Source organism: Mastigoproctus giganteus, chromosome 2 (genome assembly GCF_048544385.1).
Source record: "Mastigoproctus giganteus isolate SK-2022 chromosome 2, ASM4854438v1, whole genome shotgun sequence".
Taxonomy (NCBI): domain Eukaryota; kingdom Metazoa; phylum Arthropoda; class Arachnida; order Uropygi; family Thelyphonidae; genus Mastigoproctus; species Mastigoproctus giganteus.
Genome location: NC_143576.1, coordinates 172,465,824 through 172,489,158, shown reverse-complemented (window position 1 = coordinate 172,489,158; position 23,335 = coordinate 172,465,824). Strand labels below are relative to the sequence as shown.

At 39.5% G+C, this 23,335-nt stretch overlaps 1 protein-coding gene across 1 annotated transcript in view; it reads left to right on the top strand.

Moving 5' to 3' along the window:
* Positions 1-23,335, top strand: part of LOC150089755 (methylenetetrahydrofolate reductase (NADPH)) — a 137,349-nt gene that overhangs the window by 33,697 nt on the left and 80,317 nt on the right. The window contains exon 4 of the mRNA XM_090390093.1: positions 20,903-21,096. Coding sequence (XP_090246219.1) covers positions 20,903-21,096 — 194 coding nt within the window. The remainder of the gene's footprint in view (positions 1-20,902; positions 21,097-23,335) is intronic.

The window sequence follows — 23,335 nt, the reverse complement described above, 5'->3', positions numbered from 1 at the left end:
GCAAACTGTGTGCAAATTGTGTGCAGTTCGCAAACTGTGTGCTTCTTGTGGTTCAAAAGAACTCACACACACACACACGGACTGTAATAATGAAACCCAAAGCTGTCCTAACTGCCATGGAAATCATTCTGCCTTCTCTAAGGACTGTATCCAATGGAAAAGAGAGAAGAACATTCAGAAATATAAAATAGAGAACAAAGTGTCATATCAAGAGGCAAAGAAACACTTTGCAATTCCTACTGAATCATCTACGTACACCACAGTTACTCAACAGCTACGCTCAATATCAACTCAGACTAACTGCTCCGTCCCTCCAAATACCTCTATATCTGGTTGGGCAAAATCATTACTTACTTCAATAAAGGAACAATCTCCCTCCAAATATGCAACCTAAGAAGTAAATACACTGGTAACAATTCCTCCAGATAAGAATCCCAATCAGCAACCGAAAGTACAAACGAAGAGCTCTGAAAGAACTGATACACACATATTCAGATCTGAAACCATGGACACCGATGAAAAAGCGGATGAAGATGACACATTTCTTGAAATTCATCCAGAAGGTGACATTGACACAAGCAGACCAGTCTTCTCAAAGAAGGAAAAAGGAAAAATAGACAGGCATAAGCAAACTACCTCACAGAAATTAGCAGACACTAGTTAAAATCAAACAATGGATATAGTTATTCAGTGGAATTATTTTGGGCTCCGTGCTAACTTTGAAGACTTTTACAATCTCCTATCTGAATATAAGCCTGTTGCAGTATGCATTCAAGAAACAAATCTCACAAATGCAATATCTATGACAGTTAAGCATTACAATATGTATAGAAAAGATAGAAACTCATCTAATTTTTTTATACGAGTAGCACTTATAGTGAACGCTTTGGTACTCTCTATACCTATCCCCTTGCAAACATCTTTAGAGGCAATTGCTGTTCATGTCACCTTTCGCATTAGCATTAGTAGAGGCATATGATGCAAGAAAGCAAGCTTATTCAGCATCAGCCAAAAAAAAAAAAAAAAAACAACCACTACTCCCATTTCACCCCCCCGTTCGTTCGAAATACCTGTCCAGCTGAGCCTTAAATTTGTTTAGGCTATCAACTTCAACAACAAGCGATGGGAGTCTATTCCATAAACCAACTGCCCGCTGGCTAAAGGCAAATTTCCGCACATCTATCCGACATCCGTCCTTCCTCAATTTGAATTTATGCCCTCTCAGGTGATTATTCTGAGCAAGAGGAAGAATCCCATCGGCATTGAGCATGCTCAAGCCATTCAAAGCCTTATACACCGCTATCAGATCACCTCGCCGATGCCTAGTCTCCAGGCTCTGTAATTTGCAAAACTTAAGCCTTTCTTCGTAAGAGCAACCCTTTGTTCCATTCACTAATCTTGTTGCCCTTCTCTGTACTCGTTCCAGCAGCTCTACATCCTTCTTGAAATGAGGCCTCCAGACCTGTATACAGTACTCAAAGGTGTGGCCTGACCAATGCCTTATACAAGGGAATAATCACATCCCTGTCCCTGCTAGAAAAATTCCTGTATATCATTGACAAGACACCATGAGCAACTCTTGCAGCTCGTCTGCACTGCTCAGAGAACTTCATATCTGCCTGCACAATTACCCCCAGGTCCTTTTCATTCTCTACCACTGTCAGCATAGTACCACAGAGTTGATATGTTGATCTAGGGTTACTGTTTCCCATATGTAGTACTTTACATTTGTCAATGTTAAACTTCATTTGCCACCTCTCAGCCCATCTGCTCAACCTTTCCAGATCCTGTTGCAGCAGCATAGTATTAGTAGTGTCCTTAACAACCCTGCCAACCTTGGTGTCGTCTGCAAACTTGGACATTAAGCCTGATACACCATCATCAATATCATTTATAAATACAGAAAACAACGATGGACCCAACACTGAACCCTGAGGAACTCCACTAATAACATTAGTCCACGTTGAGCAGTGTCCATTGATTACCACTCTCTGTCTTCTGCCACTCAACCATCCCTTTATCCATAGCAGCAATTTGCCTCCAATGCCACACTTCTCCAATTTGTGCAGCAGTCTTCCATGTGCAACAGTATCAAAAGCCTTTCTAAGATCCAAATATATAATATCAAAGTTATTCCCTGCATCCAGTTCTTTTGTGACTACATCATAGTATCCAATCAAATTGGTCAGACAAGACCTGCCCTTAACAAAACCATGCTGTGCCTGAGCTATAACTGAATTCTTGTCCAGATGATCCTGCAGTGCTTCTTTAACCAGTGCCTCCATTAATTTTTCTGGAACCGAAGTTAAACTAACAGGTCTATAATTACTTGTGTCAGCCTTTTATCCTCCTTTGTGAATTGGGGTTACATTTGCACATCTCCAGTCCATGGGTACCTCCCCTGAGTCCAAAGAAGCTCTCATAATTATGGCTAGGGGTTTGCTTACTTCCTTTGCTGCCTCCTTTAATATAACTGGATAGATCCCATCCACCCCGGGTGCCTTTTTTATGTTTATCCTCAACAATTTCTCCTCCACTTTCCTCTCAGTTATTCTAAAATCATCTAGCTCACTGCCAATGTTTACTTCACCTACGACATTCCCCTTCCTGAATAACTCCTCATGTGTGAATGTAGATGCAAAATACTCGTTTAGATTGTTAGCCACCTGAGCTGGATCCTCAACTGTTGAACCATCAACATCCAGTGGACCAATCTGATTCATCCCTTTCCTTCTTGAGTTTAAATAGGTAAAGAACTCTTTTCTGTTTTTCTTTGCATCCTTTGCCGAGGATTTCTCATAATCTGCCTTTGCCTGCCTAATCTCCTTTGTGACTTGGTTACAGACCAACTTATATCTATCATAGATATCTATCATAGGCTTCCATGTCACCCATTAATTTGTATGTATCCCATGCATTTTTCTTCTCTGCCATATGTCTCATTAGTTCATCTGACAACCATTTAGGCCTGAACCTTGAACAATATTTCTTGGTTGGTATGTAAAGCCTGGTAGCTTCCAAGATTGAATGCTTCCCATTTTGAATTTGCTGTTGGTAACATCATCAGTTGGTCCCACTGTATAGAATTTAAATACTGTCTCAGACCATCATAGTCGCCTTTACGAAAGCAAAAACCCTTCTTTTACCTCTGATGGTAGTTACCTCATAATCACAATAACATTAGTCTCAATGTATCTATCACCAAATCATACATACACCTTTGCTGATTTAGATAATTTAGTAATGTAGTCCAGGCAGAAAGAATTGTCATCAAAAAAGATGGAGAACCTGTCCCTACTCGAACAGTCATATTGACATTTAAGTCACCAAATCTCCCCACAACTATAAAAGCTGGTGATCCATTCCAGTCACCCGCTATGGGGTTCTCAACATCTTGACTCTAGAGGACAGATAATTTAAAAAAATTTAGATAAACATAACCTGACTATATTAAACTCTGGTGCTCACACATACGTGCATTTAACATCTTGCTCAAGTTCTGCTATTGATCTTTCAATATGCTCTCCAGTGATATTTCCTCTCATAGACTGGACCGTTACTAATAACCCTTGTGGTAGCGATCACTTTCCTATTATCTGTATTTTCTATATAAGTTGTACTCCTCAGAGTAACATTAGGACAACCTGGGCGCCTCCGTAGCCAGGTGGGAAGGAGCGGCAGTGCGTAGCACATGCTTCTTGATTAGACCGGGGTTCGAGCCCATCACCACCAAATACGGAGTATGCGGAAAGGTCAAGGAATGACCACCGCATATCCCGGAGCAATACGGCCTTAGTTGCTAATGCTCCTAAACACCAAATAACAAACAAACAAACAACAGGACAACCTGGAAATTTAATAAGGCTAATTGGACTAAATACCAAGAAATAGTTCACTTAGAACCAAAATTCGGCTTCATCCAAAAATGTGGTGAAATGAAGCATGCAACAGTGCTAAAAAAGAAAGGAACAAATATTGGAATATTTTTCGAAAACATCCAACCACAGCCAACCTCCTACAGTTTGAGAGCCAGAGCTAAAGCTCTTCATATAAGATGAGAGTAAAAAAGAAGCATGGGCACATTATGCTTCAACCATAAACAGATCCACAGATACTTCTACAATTTGGAAAAAAATCAAAAGAATTAATGGTAAATACTCGCAGACAACTTCTATTCTACTTGTAAAAGGAAGGAAATTTCTGAACCTACAGAAATTGCCAATGCCTTAGGTACTTTGTTTGAAATGCTTTCAGCTGTTGCCACATATGAACCAGCATTTCAATTGTTAAAATCCCAGAGAGAAAAATACAAACTAAATTTTAATACTGCCATCCTTCATTCTTATAATCTGCCTCTGACCATGAATGAATTGCGTAATGCACTTGCACGAGTGAAAAACAGTGCTCCATGTCCCGACGGGATTTATTACATCATGACCTGTCATTTAAGTGAGAAATCATTAATTGTCCTCTTACAACTGTGTAACAAATTTTCTTAGAGGAGTATTACCCCGCTAGCTGGTGCCATTCTTATGTGCTAGCTTTCCTGAAACCAGGGAAAGATCACACAGATCCCAAAAATTTCCGTCCTATTTCTCTAACCAGTTGTCTGGGAAAAACATTGGAAAAAATAATTAATGGTAGACTGACATGGTTTTTAGAGACTCAAAACATTCTAAGTCCAAGTCAGTATGGTTTCCGGAGAAAAAGATGTACGCTTGATCTCATTATCAAGGCCGAAACAAATATCCGGAACGCATTCCTGAGAAATTAACACCTAGTCATGGTATGTGTTGACATCGAAAAAGCCTTTGATACAACTTGGCGATATGGGATTCTTCAGGACTTGCATAAATCTGGACTTTGGGGTCATCTCCCAAAATTTATTAAGAACTTTCTAGGCAACAGATCCTTTCAGGTCCGATTCCACTCTTCATTATCTCGAGCATATGTACAAGAAGAGGGAGTTCCCCAAGGATCAGTGTTGAGCGCCACACTCTTTGCCATTAGGATTGATTCTATTACCAAGTGCATATCTAACACAGTTGATGCATACTTGTACTCTGACGATCTTGCCATGTCATGTCATTCTCAAAATATGAGACTTATTGAAAGACAACTACAAGGCACCATTAACAAAACAGTCTCTTGGGCCAAAAATAATGGATATCGGCTTTCCAAACCAAAAACGACTGCCGCGCACTTCTGTCACAAACGTTCTTTACATCCTGATCCAGACCTTCAGTTAGATTCTCACCGTATTACTTTCCAGCCTAGTATTAGATTCCTTGGTGTAATACTTGATAAAAAATTAAACTTCCTAGAACATATAAAACATATTCATACAAGTTGTCTTAGAAAACTAAATCTTCTCAGAGTAATTTCTTCTATGTCATGAGGTGCCGATCGTTACGTGTTGCTACATCTATATCACTCACTGATCAAATCGCGGTTAGACTATGGGTCTCCTGCATATGACTCGGCCAGGCCAAGTATATTGAAATGGCTCGATCCTGTACATCACAGTGCACTAAGAATTGCACTGGGCACTTTTTGCACATTGCCAATCTTAAGCCTCTATACCAAAGCCTGTGAACCACCGTTACACCTTAGGCAAGAAACTCTACTACTAAATTATGCAGCCAAAAATCAGCAGTCTGCCACATCATCCCATGTGGCAATGCCTCTTTATGCCAAAATGGAGAAATCGCTATCAAACTAAATGGTGTTACAACAAACCATCTGGCATTAGGCTTCAAGCTTTAATCACAAGCTGGGGCCTGAAGTTTTCTAACACTCTTCAGGACACTAGCATGGAAACCCAGCCATGGCAGTTGCCTCTGGTACGTATTGATAGACATTTTCAGCAATGGGGAAAGAATAACTTCCCCGATATTAACATTGGACAAATACATATGTCTCACTCCACCGAGTTTAGCAGCTTCATTCAACTATACACACAGATGGATCCAAAACTGGTAATAAAGTTGGCACAGCTGTAGTACTACCAAGTGCCACCATCTCCAGAGAGCTCCCATCAGAATGCAGTACTTATACCTCAGAGTTATATGGTATTCTACTAGTCCTAGAGAATATAAAAGAAGCCTTGTACGCTAAATCCATCATTTAATGCTCTACAGTGTAAATCCTTCCCTAGTCATCCACTGATACAGAAAATTTTGGCACAGTTATTAGCACTTCACGGACATGGACAGCTCGTAATATTTTTTTGAATCCCTGTACACGTTGGAATCCTTGGAAACGAGCAGGCAGATTTAGCTGCTAAAATTGCTACAAATGTGATGCCATCTAATTTCAGGACTCCTTATAGTGATCATAAGTCCTTTATCAAACAGACATATAAAGAGTTTTGGACACGCATGTGGAAAGATCAGACAAATAATAAACTTTTTGAAATCAAGAGAGAACCTAAACAGTGGCAATCCAGCCTGAGATAACTCATAGCTATCTACTAACAGACAGTGATCCTCCACAATGCACTAATTGTTTATCCCCCATTAACAGTAAAGCATATCATCTTAGAATGCCTGCAATATCAAAAAGAGCGGAAAACAGCTTTTTCCTCTAATTTTCACAATTGCAATCATTTAACACTACAGTGTGTCCTAGGAGATCGAGAGAACATGGATGACATTTTTCTTTTTCTAAAATTTATAAATAAATATCATCTTATCTTGAACCCCTATCATTTGTAAGAAAATATCAGACAGTAATTAGTGCATTATAGCCTAAGTTGCTGATGCACCAATAAATCTAACAACCAACAACAACCAACTCCACTAATCACTTGGAGCTCTTTGACTTCCTCTCTTTGCAACTTGACTTTCTCCAGTCCAACTTTCCTAACAGTGAGGTAATTTTCCTCGGTGATTTTAATGTTCACAACTCCAGCTGGCTTCCGTTTTCTTGTCACACCGACCAAGCTGGTCGAGATGCTGAGGATTTCACAATTACTAATGACCTTGCACAGATTTTTCATCATTTACCTACAAGAATACTGGACAATCCCAACACACTTGATCTTTCTCTCACAAACAACCCTTCTGTACACGGTTGAAGTCAGTGGTGCTTTAGACACCTCAGATCACAACTTGATGATTGTCTCTTCTCCAATGGAGCCTTTATCTCCTGGCCATTCCCAACCTCATATTGTTTGGCATTACAAGAATGCAAAATGGGATGACCTGCGAGATTTCTTTTCATCTTTTCCTTGGTCAGATTACTGTTTCAAAACTTCTGATGTCAGTGTTTGCTCAGATTGTGTCAGTGAAATTATTCTTGTAGGAATGGAATCCTTTATTCCACACTCCACTTTAAAACCTCATCCTTTATCTAAACCTTGGTTTTCCAATAACTGTGCTAAGACTGTTCAAGAGAAGAACGTTGCATATCGTAATTGGCTTGTTTCCAAATCTTCAGTTTCATTTTCTGCCCACACCAAAGCTCACAACAATTGTAAGCAGTTATTAATCAGTCCAAACTAGATTTTGAACAGGCTAAGAGTAGAAAACTTACTTCTTGCCCTAATGGTAGCCGAGCATTCTGGTCTCTTGCTAAAGCTATTGGCCGCAACTTTTGCCCATCTCTGCCACCTCTGTCAAAACCAGATGGTTCTGTTGTCACTTCAGCCAAGGATAAAGCTGACCTGCTAACATCCCATTTTTCTTCCAACTCCTGTATTAATGATCTTGGTAAAACACCTCCCATCTTGATGCTAAGAAAGCTCCAGGTCCTGATGGTATTTCTCCACTTGTTCCCAAAACCTATGCTCCTGAACTTACTCCTGTTCTTTGCCGCCTTTTTTCACTTTTTTATTCCAAAGGAGTTTTACCTTCTGCTTGGAAATTTGTTCATATCCAGCCAGTTCCTAAAAAGGGTAACAAATCCCTCCCATCCAATTATCATCCCATTGCAATTACTTCTACTCTTTCTAAAGTAATGGAGAAATCAATTAACCGCCAACTCTTAAACTATCTAGAAACCTTCCGTCTGATCAATGATCGTCAGTATGGATTCCATCAGTGTCGATCCACTGGTGATATTCTGGCTTATGTAACCCATTTATGGACAAATTCAATGGAAAAGTTTGGGAAAACATAAGCAGTTGCTCTTGACATCTCAAAGGCTTTCGATCGTGTTTGGCATAAAGGTCTCCTAAACAAACTTCCATCTTATGGTTTGCCAACTGTTTTTTGTAATTTGGTTATCCAGTTTTCTCTCTGATTGCTCACTGAGGGTGATGGTAGATGGCTCTCTGTCTTCTAACTTTTCCACTAATGCTGGAGTCCCCCCAAAGTTTGGTTCTTTCCCCTACTCTTTTCCTCTTGTATATTAATGACCTTCTTCCATTGACTGGAAATCCTATCCATAGTTTTGCCGATCATAGCACATTGCATTCCACTTTCAATTTTGAGAAACCTTGCCCTGCTCAATCAGCTTCAACTTCTCGAATATCCGCTACCAATTCCTTAAATGCCGATCTCCAGTGGGGCAAAGACAAATTAGTTGATTTCAATCCTTCTAAAACTCAGTCTTGTCTTATATCTCGCAAAAAGGATTCTTCTGCTCCTATGCTTATCTTTGGTGACAGTCCAATTTCTAGGCAAAATGATAGAATCTCTCTTGGCATAAGCACATTACAAATATTGCTTCCTCTGCATCTAAAAAACTTGGTTTTCTCTTTCGCTCTCGGCGTTATTTTTCTTCCAAACAGCTCTTCACTCTGTACAAATCGCAAATCCACCCTACTATGGAATATTGTTCCCACATCTTGGGCGGTGCCCCCCAAAACCCCTCTCAGGCTTCTAGATTCCATTCAGAAGAGGGCGGTTAGGTTAATTAATGACTCCTCTCTAACGGAGTCTCTCCACTCGCTGTTTCATAGACATACTGTTTCTGCTGCATGCCTTTTCTACAGGTACTTCCACTGGCACTGTTCTTCTGAATTGGCTTCTATAATTCCCGTGCTCTCTTTCAAAACAGTCCAAACATGTGCCGCCACCAGCCAACATCCATTTACTATCCAACTTCAAACTCACAGAACCAACTTTTCATCTTACTCATTTATTCATTCAACTGTCGTTTTCTGGAACAACCTTCCTTCGTACGTATTTCTTGAAAATTACAGTCTAAAGAATTTCAAGTCTAATGTTAACAAATATCTTCTGTCATCTTGACTTCCATCAACCGGTGAAATACCACCACTATGCTTATTGGAGGTTTGAAGTGGTGAAACCCATGTTTAGAGCAAAGTTTCCGGCATCCGCTTCCCCCCATACTTCTCCTTCAACCCATGCACGGTACTAAGTACTATAGGTTTTGATATCTTTCGTGTTTGGGGTTTTCATAAAAAAAAAAAAAACCCTCCAACCCAAGCACTGTACTAAGTACTATTGTTCCAATACCTCTCGTATTTGGGGTTTTCATAAAAAAATAAAGTGTCTGTGAAAATGGAAACGAAAAGTACACAAGGTGCCAGAACTAAGAGAAGTTTAAGGGATAGTAGAAAGTGGAAGTGAAGTAGTGGTTAAACAGGTGAAAGAATTTGAAAAACCTAGTGCAAAAATGAACTGGGACTGAGGGGATAAAAAAAAATAAATAAAAAAATAATATATATATATATATATATATACACATATATACAAGTAAATAAATAAAATAATAAATAAATAACACTATATTCGGATATGGGAGGGCAATTTTAGCAAGAGGTTGAATCAGGATCAGGGGACTACTCCTGACCATGTATCAGTCACTGCGTTTCCAAACTTGTCTGTAGTATTAGAAAAGGGGGGCAAATATGCTGCCTTTTATCGTAATACTAGTAGACAAGGTAGTCCCCACACAGTGTAAAAAATGTAAATTAAAATAAATACAAATATTTACAAAAGTGTAATGTGGAATATAATACAAATGTATGTGAAGTGCATGGAAAAGTATAGACAAGCAAATGGTATAAGGAATGGTAAATTCTAGGGGAGGGGAAGGGGAGAAAAGATGTTCAAAAGAAGGCGAAAATAGCGATAGGATTGAGGATAGATGGAACGTTCGTAACACCCTCGTACTGTGCTAATAGTTTTACAAATGGGGAAAAAATAGAAAGACAGTAAAAAGAAAAAAGTGTAGAAAAAGTCATTAAAAATACTGAACTTACTGGGTGTATAGGCCCAACCTTAAAGAAAGGGTTCTGGTATAAGCAAGCATTAGTAAAAATGGCTGTTAATACCATAAGCTTGTAGAGAAGGGAAATCGAAACCAAAACTAAAAGTTACCTGGAGTCATTAAGTAGAGCCGAGGAGCGACGTACACTGCGAAGATGCGAAAGGGGCAAAAATGACAAGTCACCGAGTTTTTATAGAAACAGATAGGGATGACCTCTATCATTGAAAAAAAAAAATTTTGGAAAAGATGGCCTAAAAATATATATATATAAAAGTCTATCAACTAATCATGTCTCACCATACAGCCATGAATTTCCCCTCATCCACCTGCCAAGCTCTTCCTGTACCCCTCTCCACTCACCATAAGCCACCATCTAACTTTCAGTGGAACCTTCCATACAGGATGAAATGTTCCAAATCAGACGCAGACATCCAGTGGAGACTGTGGCACAACATCCTTCCTACCCCAGTCAAGCTACAAATCTTCGGGTTACGCACCTCAAATTGCTTGCCTCTTCTGTGCCACTCAAGGTGCCTTGGAACACACATACCTAGCTTGCCCTGTGAACAAGGAACTGGTCAAATATGCTTTGGATGCAGCAAAGCTTGCCTGCAACCATTCCCACACTCTGGAGGACTGCTGGTACCTGCTTCACTCTGAGCAGACAGCACACATGACTTGCAACTTCTTATTCATTGTGGCCAAGGCCGTCATTTACAACTTCTACTTGAAGTACACAAGAAGCAGTGACGACGTGCCTCATGTCGACACATCGGTGCAGCATCTCAAGTGGAGCCTACGGAGGAAGTTGCAGAGCAGACTTCTACTCGAATTCCACTTCAAAAGACCAGAAACTGTGGATCATTTTAACAGCGAATGGAACAGTGGTCACCTCTTCACCATCACTGAAGAGTCCATCACCTTCAACATGTGAAATATAAGACTGATCCAATGCCAAGAAACTGTTTTTTTAATTCCTGAAATTGAAATGTTGAAACGTTTGTATTTCTTTCTAAAAAGTTTCTTTATTTTTCCTTTTTGCTTTTGTACATAGAATGTAAATAGTTGTTGTTGAAAATGTATCTACTGTTCACGTTTAAATTAAAAAAAAAAAAATATATATATATATATATATATTTTTTAAATTTAAAGCAAAGTGCTAACGACGTTACTGTACTCCTAACATTAATTATGGAGAACAAAGGGCGAACGGAACAGAAATCGCTATCATGGTGAACAAAGAAGGGAGCTAAGATAAAGGAGAAGTAATAAGAATAACTTAGTGCTGTTCGTCCTTCTTCTCTTTCTTGGTGATTCCTTTCTACTTCTCTCTCTCTCTCAGTGTAACTCGGGAATTTTTTTTTTTTTGACTGGTGCAGCATAAGCCTCAGGCTTCCTTGTACCATATGGCTAATAATAATAATAATATATATATATATATATATTCACAAACTGAAAGTTATTGCTGTTTGAGTATATTTAATAATACATTTATTATTATTATTATTTTATTATTTTTTTTTTATCTGCCAACCCGCACTGGACCAGCGTGGCAGATTATGATCCATTTCCCTCAGCATGAATTGTTGAGGAGGCTTCCATCCTGCAGTGGGTTGATAATGGCTGCACTTTACCTTTTTTATTATTTTTTTAAAATGCTTTTAATTTCTCTTTTTTGAACATACATGAATTGCATGAAATTTAAAAGAAAAGAAAAGAAATTATTTAAAAGAAAATATATAAAAAAATTAACATAATTATATAAAAACAAAAAAAATACAATTATAACATTTTAATCAGTGAGACGGTTGGGTTTGATGGGAGGCGCACAGTTTTTTAATATGAGGATTTATTGTGGAAAGGCTTACTCAGCTCCTCTTCACCGACATTAGTCTCTCTTTTGTTTTTTTGTTTAATCTCACTTAAAGCAGAAAACCCTGTTTCGCACACGTAGGAAGTGGAAAACGGCAATAAAATTCTAATTGCCCTTTCTGAAATTCATGGAAATTCATTTTGAATTTTGATCCAAATTTTGCTAATATTAGTGTTATTAAAGTGAATATCCAGCGACTGGTCACTACTGATCTCAGCCAATTCTTCCTCTTGCAAATTAAGTTTTAACGTTGGAAGGCTTCTTGTTGCAAATGGGTTTCTTACCCACAAATATTTTTTTGGTTTCAAGGGATGGGAAGTAATGCTCAATTTTTGTCTTTAATAGCTCTTAATGTTTCGCCTATTACTATACTTGGCACATTATGGCTTTAGTCATCCATGTGCCATAAAAACCAAACCAAATCGCTTATTACATTATTTTAGTATAATTCGTTTTGGCAGTCAAGGGAAACATTTCTAAAGAAATTTTTTTTCATTTACATATCTTTTCCATATACTCAACTTTTCTTTAAAGGCGAACAACTTGTCAGTAGAAGTGAGTAAATTTTCCTCTGAGCCTTGCATACTGATATTTAATTTATTTAGCTGCACAAATACATCTGCTAGAAAAGCTAATTTACAGCACCGAATTTCATCACTTAAATAATCAAGAAATTCTGATTGCTCCAGTGAAAAAAATACGAACATTTCCTCATGCAACTCGTACATATGCACGAGTACATTTCCTTTCGATAGCCACCAAACCTCAGTATGCATTATTAAAGAAAAATGATCAGACTCCAATTCCTTGCATAATTTTCCAAAAATAAATATTTTTTTGTGGTCTAGTTTTGATATAATTGACTATTTTAACCGCTTGATCAGGTACAAGTTTTAAATCGGGTACAACTCTCTTTGCTACTAGAACTTCTCTGTGTATAAAACAGCGTGTTGTAATAATATTTAAATTGTGTCATTTTACTAAGTTTACAAATCTTTTCAGTGCTCCTGTCGCTGGAGCACCGCCGGTACAAATGCTAACACACAACTTCCATAATATACCACACTTTTGTAAATAATTATTCATTACTTCGAAAATTTCTTGGCCGGTTGTCCTTTCAGTGAGTTCTTTACAACAGCAACAAAAAAAAATCAATAATTGTGTCATTTTCAATAAACCTGACAAATTTTCTTAATTGGGTTTTCCCGTTAATATCTGTAGAATTATCTACTTGCAATACCAAACGGTCGCCCAAAATTATTAATATGTTGAACAACTTGTTCTTCAATATCATCTTTTATGCACCTGCTAATTGTGCAGTTCGAAAGTGGTACTGTCATCATTTTCTTTTCCAGCTTCCTCTCCCAAAATACTTTTCATGATTACCCGACCTGCTGGTAAAATCAGACTCTGCAATCAGGTGAGATTTATTTATTTATTTATTTTTTCTTTTTTTGCTGCCACCAGTTAGGCTACTAAATAGTCTTGTGCTTTAATAGATATTTTAGTCGTATTATAAAATTCTGTACCTGGTTTTCTAGTAGAGGCCTGCAGTCTTTTAAAATACTCCCATAGTTTTGGACAATAAATTCTTTTGTTTTGTAGAAAAATGACCCTGCAATTTACTCAGCACTATTGATTCATTCGACAATTTTAAACCACATACCACATAAAGGTTGAGGACAATCTTGGGTACCAGTATAAAAAAAATCCCATTACCAAATAGGCCTACGAGGTGATACTGAGGCCTCCAGGCCTACTCCAGCCTCCAAGAAACGTAATAAAAAATCATTTCCGAAATCAGAAATGGAAACCAGATCCGAAAGTGAACGAAAGGAACTACAAGACTGATCTTCCCAGCAAGGAGAAAATGATGATGAAGAGACACCATTGGATCCCACTCTGCCTGAGGGTCCCGTTTTAGAGCAGGTTCTCTACCTGAGAACTGCACTAAAAACTTTAATGAAGACAACCAACAGCAGAGTCAGTACAGCTCTGCGTGCAGACATAGTTTCCCTATGGACGAAGTTGGAAACCATTTTACTTACAACACACCTCGAACGCAAGAAAGCAGTGGCTAAACTCGAAGCATATCTTGACGGTAGGGATAATCAAATGCAACAGCACGCCCCTACTATGCAGACACGCTGAGGATTCCCAGAAATGCTGAACAAACAACTGAATCAGGAAACTCAACCAAAAGGAAAACTCTTCTACAAAAACCACATCTGGTAATTGTTAGACCTACTTCCACAGAGGCGCCTCCGTAGCCAGGTGGGAAGGAGCAGCAGTGCGTAGCACACGCTTCTTGATTAGACCGGGGTTCGAGCCCGTCACCACCAAATGCGGAGGATGCGGAAAGGTCAGGGAATGACCACCGCATATCCCCGAGCAATATGGCCTTAGTTGCTAATGCTCCTAAAAACCAAATAACAATAACTTCCACAGAAGATCATCACACAAGTGAGGAAGTAAAAAATATAGTGGTCGCAAATTTAGCAGAAGACCTGAAAATGGCAAAAATTAAATCTGTGCGTAAGAAACATAATATTGGTGTCATCATTGAAACAGACGAAAGAAGCAGCTAACAAAATCATTAGTAACCCCAAAATACAAACACTTGGCCTACAGGCTGCACCCCCGAAAAGAAAGGGGCCCAGCATAATAATTTATGATACCGAAAAGGACCTAACCCCAGCAACACTCCAGGATGAACGATACAGAAGAAACCTCCGGCAGGACCACCCTGATGTTGAACCAAATGACCTCATTTTCCCGAAATTTCAATGCCAGAGTGGGAAATTCTACCAACTGGGTAGTGGAGCTTTCCCCCGCAGCCTGGAGAACAATAAGTCAACAAAAACATAAATTCGGTATCATAAATTGGGGCAGTCACCGCTTCAAGGAGCATGTGGCTGTCCCCAAATGCTACAAGTGTTGTCGTTTTGGACACACGACACACATGTGTACCCAAGCTCAACCCACATGTGGACATTGTGCTGAGAGAGGCCACGACTTTAACTCGTGCACTAAAAAAGAAGACCCACCCACTTGCACAAACTGCAAATCAATGAAAATGCAGGCAGATCATTCCATCCGGGACAATAAATGCCGTTTACACAAAAGCTAAGAGCACATGCCAACTAAGGCTCGATTATGGAGACTTACTTTAAACCATTTAATACTACCACTGTAAAATTTGTACAAATTAATGCCCAGCGAGTTAAATCAGTTGCAGCGCAGTTGAGGAAAAAGGCAGATGAGGAGAACCTCGATATCCTCTTTCTTCAAGAGCCATATTCGCATAGTAAGGCAATCAGAGGGTATCTGTTGACTTATAAGATCATTCAAGTGGACAGGGAGACCCCATGAGTGGCTATTCTGGTCAGAAACTCTGATCTCACTGTTACCAAAATACCACATTACTGCCTTCCCTGGGCAGCCTGTGCCCATATCATCATCCCCTTTGGGGGAATTTTACACAGTTTCTCTCTACTCTCGGCCGGGGGAGGATATTCTCCTGATTATTAGATACTTGCAAAGCATCTCTCTCTCTGGAATTCCCAAATACGAAAATCATCATTGCCGCCGACGTAAACTGCAGGTCGCCAGTGTGGTTCAGTGAAACTCAAGATAGACGAGGCACAAACAACAGACAAAGACTGGAAGAATATCTCTCAAACAGTTCTTTCTCAATTCTCAACCAACCAAATAACCTACCGACCTTCTCTAGTACAATGTGGGAAGCCACAATTGATATCACCCTGGCCACAAGATCCGTTGCACGACACCTTTCATCCTGGACAGTTAGAGAAAGCTGGACCACTTCGGACCACCGTGTAATAACTTTCCAACTGCACCAATCAGTAAGCCGACAACCAATTATAAGGCAAACTCTAAATAGATTTGCAATTGACAAGGCAAACTGGCAGCAATTTAAGGATTCACTGATCATGGCCGCCCACTCTCTCAGCACAGTTGGACTGAATGCAGACCAGCACCAAAAGGCAATTGTAAGCCTAGTCACTGAAAGCTCAATTAACTCTATTACAAGGAAGAAACCTTCTTTTGGAGCTCTGAGCACCTTGGTGGTGGTGGTGCTCAGAGCTCCAACAACTGCAACGGGAGGTTTACACCCGACGGAAAAATTTTCAACGCGCAAGATGGATATGGCCAGAAGTGGAAGTAGAATATCTCAAGCAGCAGTACCGAATGGCAAGAAATGAATACACAGCCCTGATTAAACAAAGGAAGAAGCGTTCCTGGGAGCACCTAGTCTCCACAGTTGTAAATTCTGCTCCATGGGGAGTGGTCTACAGAGTGATCACAAACAAACTCCCCAGGGGAGAAGTCATCCCAGCCACCAAGACGCCACAAGGCACGTATACAAAGACATGGTCCGAATCTATAAATAACATCCTTGACGCCATGTTCCATCAACACACGCCACCAAGCACCCCCAGAGCAAATACTACTATGTGAGGAAAACAGCACATACACCACGGCCCAAGTGGAAGACAGCTTCACCAAGGAAGAACTGGACACCGCTGCAGCAAAAATAAAAAACAAGAAATCTCCAGGAGAAGATATGCTGGAGCCCGAGATTGTAAAGAAGGCTGTTGAAACCATCCCATATGAGATCCTAAACCTCTTCAACCATTGCCTTGAAGCAGGCCATTTCCCAGCAGTATGGAGACAAAATTAAGGCTTATTCTCAAGAATCCGACAAAACCACAAGACCTTCCGGAGTCATACCGGCCCATCGTACTTCTATCCATAATAAGCAAACTCCTAGAACATCTTCTAAGCAATAGAATAGAAATTCATTACTCCAAGACTGGCCTTCACTCTGACAATCAATACAGCTTTAGAAGGGGATGCTCCACGGTGGATGCCTTAGAGAATATCGTCAAAGCAGCTAGCACTACCAGCCATAAATACTTCCTTGTCATTTCAGTGGATTTTGCTGGGCCGTTTGACTCCCTCTGGTGGCCAAGCTTCTGCGGCAGACTCCGGAAAGCAAAACTACCAGCTAATTTGTACAATTGTATAAAAACCTATCTTGCAAACAGAACAGTAACCGTCAGTGCTCCGTACTGTTCAGTCATACGACCAGTCTATAGAGGATGCCCACAAGGCTCAGTACTTGGCCCACTTCTCTGGAACGTGGTGCTCGACAGCTTTTTAAACCTCGACCTTGGTGATGTGAGGTCACAGGCCTATGCAGATGACCTGATCCTGATGCTGGCGGCAGACTCAAGAACTCAACTAGAGATCTCTGCAAACCGTGCTATAAATATCCTACAAGACTGGGCCACCAAAAACCACTTAAAGATATCCCCAACAAAAACCTGCTCCATCCTACTTAAAGGTTCTCTCAATATCAGAAGGCCTCCCCAGATAAAGATTCAGGAAACAACAATTAAGCTTTCCACCGAACTTAAATATCTTGGTATTCTGCTGGATAAAAATCTGTCATTCACACCCCATCTTACTTACCTCCGAAGCAAAATCAAAAAATACTCCGCACTAATAGCTAGAGTCACTCATCGTGACTGGGGGCTTAAGAAGAGGACCCTAGCCCTCTTCTATAAGGCAGTGTTCTTACCAGCAATAACATACGCATCAGGAGTCTGGTTCCACAAGGCAGTAACAGCAGTAAACAAAAGGAAGCTAGAGACCATCAACGTTCAGTCCTACTGACAATCTTGAGAGCCTGCTGTACTGTAAGCACCCACGCCCTCCAGGTCCTATTGGGCGCTCTCCCCCTGGACCTGGAGATCGTCCGCTGTGGGTTGCTTTATCAGCTATCCAAAGGCAAAGCAATCACCTGCCTAGACAACACAACCGATCCGGCGAACGATCGTAAACTTGAGAAAAAAACGCCTTCTAACCACTCTACAGCAGGCCTGGCAAACCCACTGGACGACTTCGACAAAAGGGGAAGTCACCTGAAGATTCATACCGGATAATCAACTAGTGTTTCCCAAAAGCCCAAACTGGTTTTCATCGGGACTGCTGACATCTTACCTACTCACGGGACACGGAGCAATAAGAGCAAAACTCTCCAGTTTCGGATTGAGTGACACCCCTCTCTGCCACTGTGGACAGCCAGAGACGTGGGAGCACCTCATGCATCACTGCCAACTATACGAAGACCTCCGCTGCCTCTTAATAACTAGAATACGTTTCTCGCCAATAAACCAAGAACAATATCTCCTGGAGAGCGAGGACAATTATAAAGCTTTAACGCAGTTTGTGCAGGATCTTTTTACTAGAAGAAGAACATACCCACAACCTTAGCAGGAATTTTCTCACAAACTAACCACTCGTCATCCATAATAAAGATCCTTAGATGTGTCAACCAAACAAAAACCTAACTGCTACAATCTGAAAAACTAATCATTAACTTAACCTGGATCTGACCACTGGCTTAAACAGGAGTCATTATCTGGACTTGACCACTCACACGGACGGGACAACATGTCCCAGGAATGGCATACGAAAACCTGACAAAGACATTATGCAGTTTGCTGCCGAAACATCATTAGGCGATCTGAACCGGGTACCCTCACTCGGTTCACTTTCTTTCCCTTCCCTTGGCAGGGGATGGTTACTCTGTAACCTCCCCCCCCACTGCCATCCCCTATCTTCACCTGGTGAGACATGGGCCTGCCCTGCCGACTTTTGGGGTTATCTTCACTATTGACCCCATATTTCTGTCTTTCACCCCCCAGTCTTCAGTCTCCCTTCCCTCTCTAGCTATCTTGCGACTAGCGTTTGACCCTTGCCAAAACTACACAAGCCCCACACTAAAATAAAAAAAATGAACTCTAACCCGCATAACTTACATCTCTTTCAGCCTGACCCAATTTCTAGCGTTTCTCCCCCCCCTCCACTTTTTTTTTTTTAGGTCCTAGCCACTGAAATCTCAGGAAATTAGGTGGCAGGACCTGCCAGAGTAAATAGTAAATTTCTAAAATACTGGTGTACCTGGTCTGCCTCCACGAGGTATAGTGTGGGCAACAGTGGGTCTCATTTAAAACCCAACGGCTAAAAGACCAGATGAACAATGGTACAAAACATTACACACCACAATATCCACACACTTTTAAACCTCTGGTCTCTACAGTGTTCTGTATCACACCACAATGTATATTACATGGAGATGGGGGAAGCCCCTGGTGTCGTTAGACCCTAAACACACTATACACTAAATAATCATCATATTTATGACAACATATCTTCTTTTTTGTTGTTGATCGTTGCTCGTTTTTGTCATTTTATCCAAGCTCGTTATCAAGTTGCTTCTTCTGATTTTCTTTTACTAAATATTTATTCATTGCTAATAATTCCTAAAAAAAATTAAATTTACTTCTAGAAACTAATACGGTTAGTTGAAAATACCTGTTCTATACAAATTAACTGAATATGGTGTTTTAGAGATAAAAACACAAAAAGCACTTTTAAAATAAAATAATTTCTTACTATGCTGCTTACAAGTTGTTGCACTTATACAAATACAAAATGCAGTGTGGGGTGCCTAGGAGAGATTTCAATGATAAGAATGGCCGAATAAAGGCTGAACAATTCTAGTACTAGGAATCAAAAGGTGAATAAAAGTGAACAGATCTAGTACTAGGAATCAAAAGGTGAATAAAAGTGAACAGATCTAGTACTAAGATTCATAAGGTGAAAAAAGTAAACAGATCTAGTACTAAGAGTCAAAAGGTGAAAAAAGTGAACAGATCTAGTACTAGGAATTAAACGTGACATCACATTGGCCGCCGGAAGGGGCTTGGATTGGCGCAGCTTAAATGAATGAATTTTTTATTTGAATTAATTTTCATTATAAAACTTGGATTTATTAAATTTTTATTTTTTTTTATTTTCATTTTCTGTGGCACACTTGAAGCATACTCGTGGTACACAGGTTGAGAAACACTGATCTAATGAATTAAATTATAGTGTGACAAGTCTTTTTTAAAATTATCTGGAATGAAAGTTAAACCTATGTGTGACTTTATTATTGTATCTTACTTTGTTTAACTCCTTTGCTGCTGGCTTTACCAATGACCTTTATGAACTGAATTCAAAAATTACAGGATTGAGTCAATCTGGATTGGGAAGGAAAGAGACTTTTTTTTTTTGGCTTTCTTCTCAATATGGCTGAATTAGTCAGCTGCTGGTGAAGGTTGCTTGACAAAAATATCCAGTTTTTCATCTGTAAAATCAGAAGAAAGTGTTGCTTTAGTTTTCCCTCCAAGTGGATTAAAAACCCCGTGATGCATATGTGCATCAACATTCAGTTAACATTTTAAAAAATTTCCACCTTTTAACACTTTTGTGTTTGTGAAAAATTTACTTTCTTACAACAAAGCTTTAATTTGATCAAGAGACCAATCAAAAATTCTGAAAGATTTTCATTGAAACTATAATAATTCATGGGAATTGCATGAAAAAAAACAATTAATTCCTGTAATTATTCATAGAAAGGGTGGCATGAAAAAGTGTGAAATTCAAGCAAAATTACCTTCTTACTTCTAGCATTTTGAAATGAAGCAAGCCCAATTACTAAAAAAATTATACAACTCAGTAAGAATTCTAAATGCTTCACTGCATCAAAAACAAAAGAGTGGCTTTCAAGAATATACAACATAAGAAGGTTTACTATAAAATCTTTTCTGTATATGTGGTTTATGTAAAATGTGCTGTTGTGGAGTATTGTAAGTGCTTTATCCCTTCAGTTTTTCTATCCTCCTTGTTATTTATACTTGTGGCTAAATAAATCTTTAAATATCTCTGTTTATAGATTAAATCATATTGAAAAATTCTTTTCATGCATAGGATACCCAACTGGCCATCCAGAAGCACCATCTTATGAAGATGACTTGAGACACTTAAAAGAAAAAGTTGATGCAGGTGCAGACTTCATAATTACACAGATGATTTTTGAAGCAGAAGTTTTCTTCAAATTTGTTTGTGATTGCCGAAAACTCAGAATCACAGTTCCCATTATTCCTGGTATCCTACCAATTCAGGTATGAATTTAACCAAAAATAAAAATTAACAGTCAACATTTTACTTTAAGCTCTGTTATGCACCCTTACTTTTTTTGCTTTCAAGCATGTTTCAGTTACCTAAAATTGGAGTTCCATTTTCATTCCAAAAATAAAATAAAATTACAATGTTTTTGCCGCATGTTTGAATCCATATGATGCCACAAAACATAGCAATTCTTATAAATCATCATAATTGTAAATCCCTTCAACCATACAGCCATCTCAGAAAATTTTTATTAATTCCAAATCATAGATGCTTATGTTTCAAGTTGGGCTGAGACCGCAATGTACACAGGTGTGCAAGGTGCGTAGAGCAGTAATGTTGATTTTTTTATTTTTTATTTTTTTTACTACTTGGTAGGATGCCAAAAATCTATTTAACACATGCCAAAATGACACTGTAAACCAGTATTAGCATTAGTAGAGGCATATGATGCAAGAAAGCAAAATATACACATCAGCCAATAAAAAAAAAAAAAAAAAAAAAAAACCACTCCAATTTCACCTCTCCGTTCATTTGACATACCTGTCCAGCTGAGCCTTAATTTTATTTAGGCTATCAACTTCCACAACAAGGGATGGAAGTCTGTTCCACCAACCAACTACCCACTGGCTAAAGTCAAACTTCTGCACATCTATCCTACATCTGTCTTTTCTCAATTTGACTTTATGCCCTCTCAGGTGATTATTCTGAGCAAGAGGAAGAATCCCATCAGATTTGAGCATACTCAAACCATTCAAAGCTTTATACACATCTATCAGATCACCTCGCCAGTGCCTAGTCTCCAGACAATGTAATTTGCAAAATTTAAGCCTTTCTTCATAAGAGCAACCCTTTGCTCCATTCACTAATTTTGTTGCAATTCTCTGTACTCGTTCCAGCAGCTCTACATCCTTCTTGAAATGAGGCCTCCAGACCTGTATACAGTACTCAAGGTGTGGCTTGACCATTGACTTATACAAGGGAATAATCACCTCCTTATCCCAGCTAAAAAATTCCTGTATATCATTGACAGGACACCATGAGCTACGCTTGCAGCCCTTCTGCACCGTTCAGAGAACTTCATATCTGCTTGCACAATTACCTCCAGGTCCTTTTCATGCTCCACCACTGTCAGTGTAGTACCACAGAGTTGATACGTTGCCCTGGGATTACTGTTTCCCGTATGTAGTACTTTACATTTGTCAATGTTAAACTTCATTTGCCACCTCTCAGCCCATCTGCTCAACCTTTCCAGATCTTGTTGCAGCAGCATAGCATCAGTAGTGTCCTTAACAACCTTGCCAACTTTTGTATTGTCTGCAAACTTGGACATTAAACTTGGACTGCAATTCTGCCCAGACACGATAGGAGGGAGTATATGATGAGAGCCCTGTCGATCAATTTGGCCCTGGAAAGATTGTGCTGGGCTCAAGGGGTAGAATTTCTTCAGCCTGGTCTGTACTAGTTAACAGGAGAGACTGCTTCTACAGGGATGGGATACACTTAAATAGAAAGGGTGCAAGAATGTTTGCTGATGTTATCGAGGCAGTGTTAGGTGGGTCGGAAAACTGCTAGATTGGGGGGATACAAGTACTAATAGATTAACAGTAGACACTGGCAGTGGTGAAAGTGATTCTTGCACTGCTTCTATTGGAATGAGCAGCAGCCTGGAAAATAAGATGCAGGATATTACAGAGACTGCTGGGAATCATGGGGGTACAAGTAAACACATGGGTTGTGTTAGGGTGGCTAAGAGGAAGAGCAGGTGCATGTATACTTGCATGTACACCAATGCTAGGAGTTTAGTAAATAAATTTGATGAATTTGAGTTATTGCTCAAAACATCAAAGGCAGATATTGTTGGGATTTCAGAGACGTGGTGTCACACAGATATAAGGAATGCAGAACTGGAATTTGGGGAGTACAATATCTACAGAAAGGATAGACAGGATAGGAAGGGAGGAGGGGTTATGCTATTAGTAAAGAAACACATAAAATCCAAGGAAGTGAAGCCACTCGACATCGCTGGATAGTGCAGTGTCGAGTCAGTTTGGTGTGACATAAGCATTGGGAGATCAAAATTGAGAGTAGGAGTGTGCTATAGGCCTAATGACTCTGATGAGTATAATAAGAAACTGTACAGAGAAATAGAGTGGGCCAGTAAATCAGAGAGTCTTATAATGGGGGATTTTAATTTCCCAGATATTGACTGGAATTTGGGAGCTGGTCACTCAC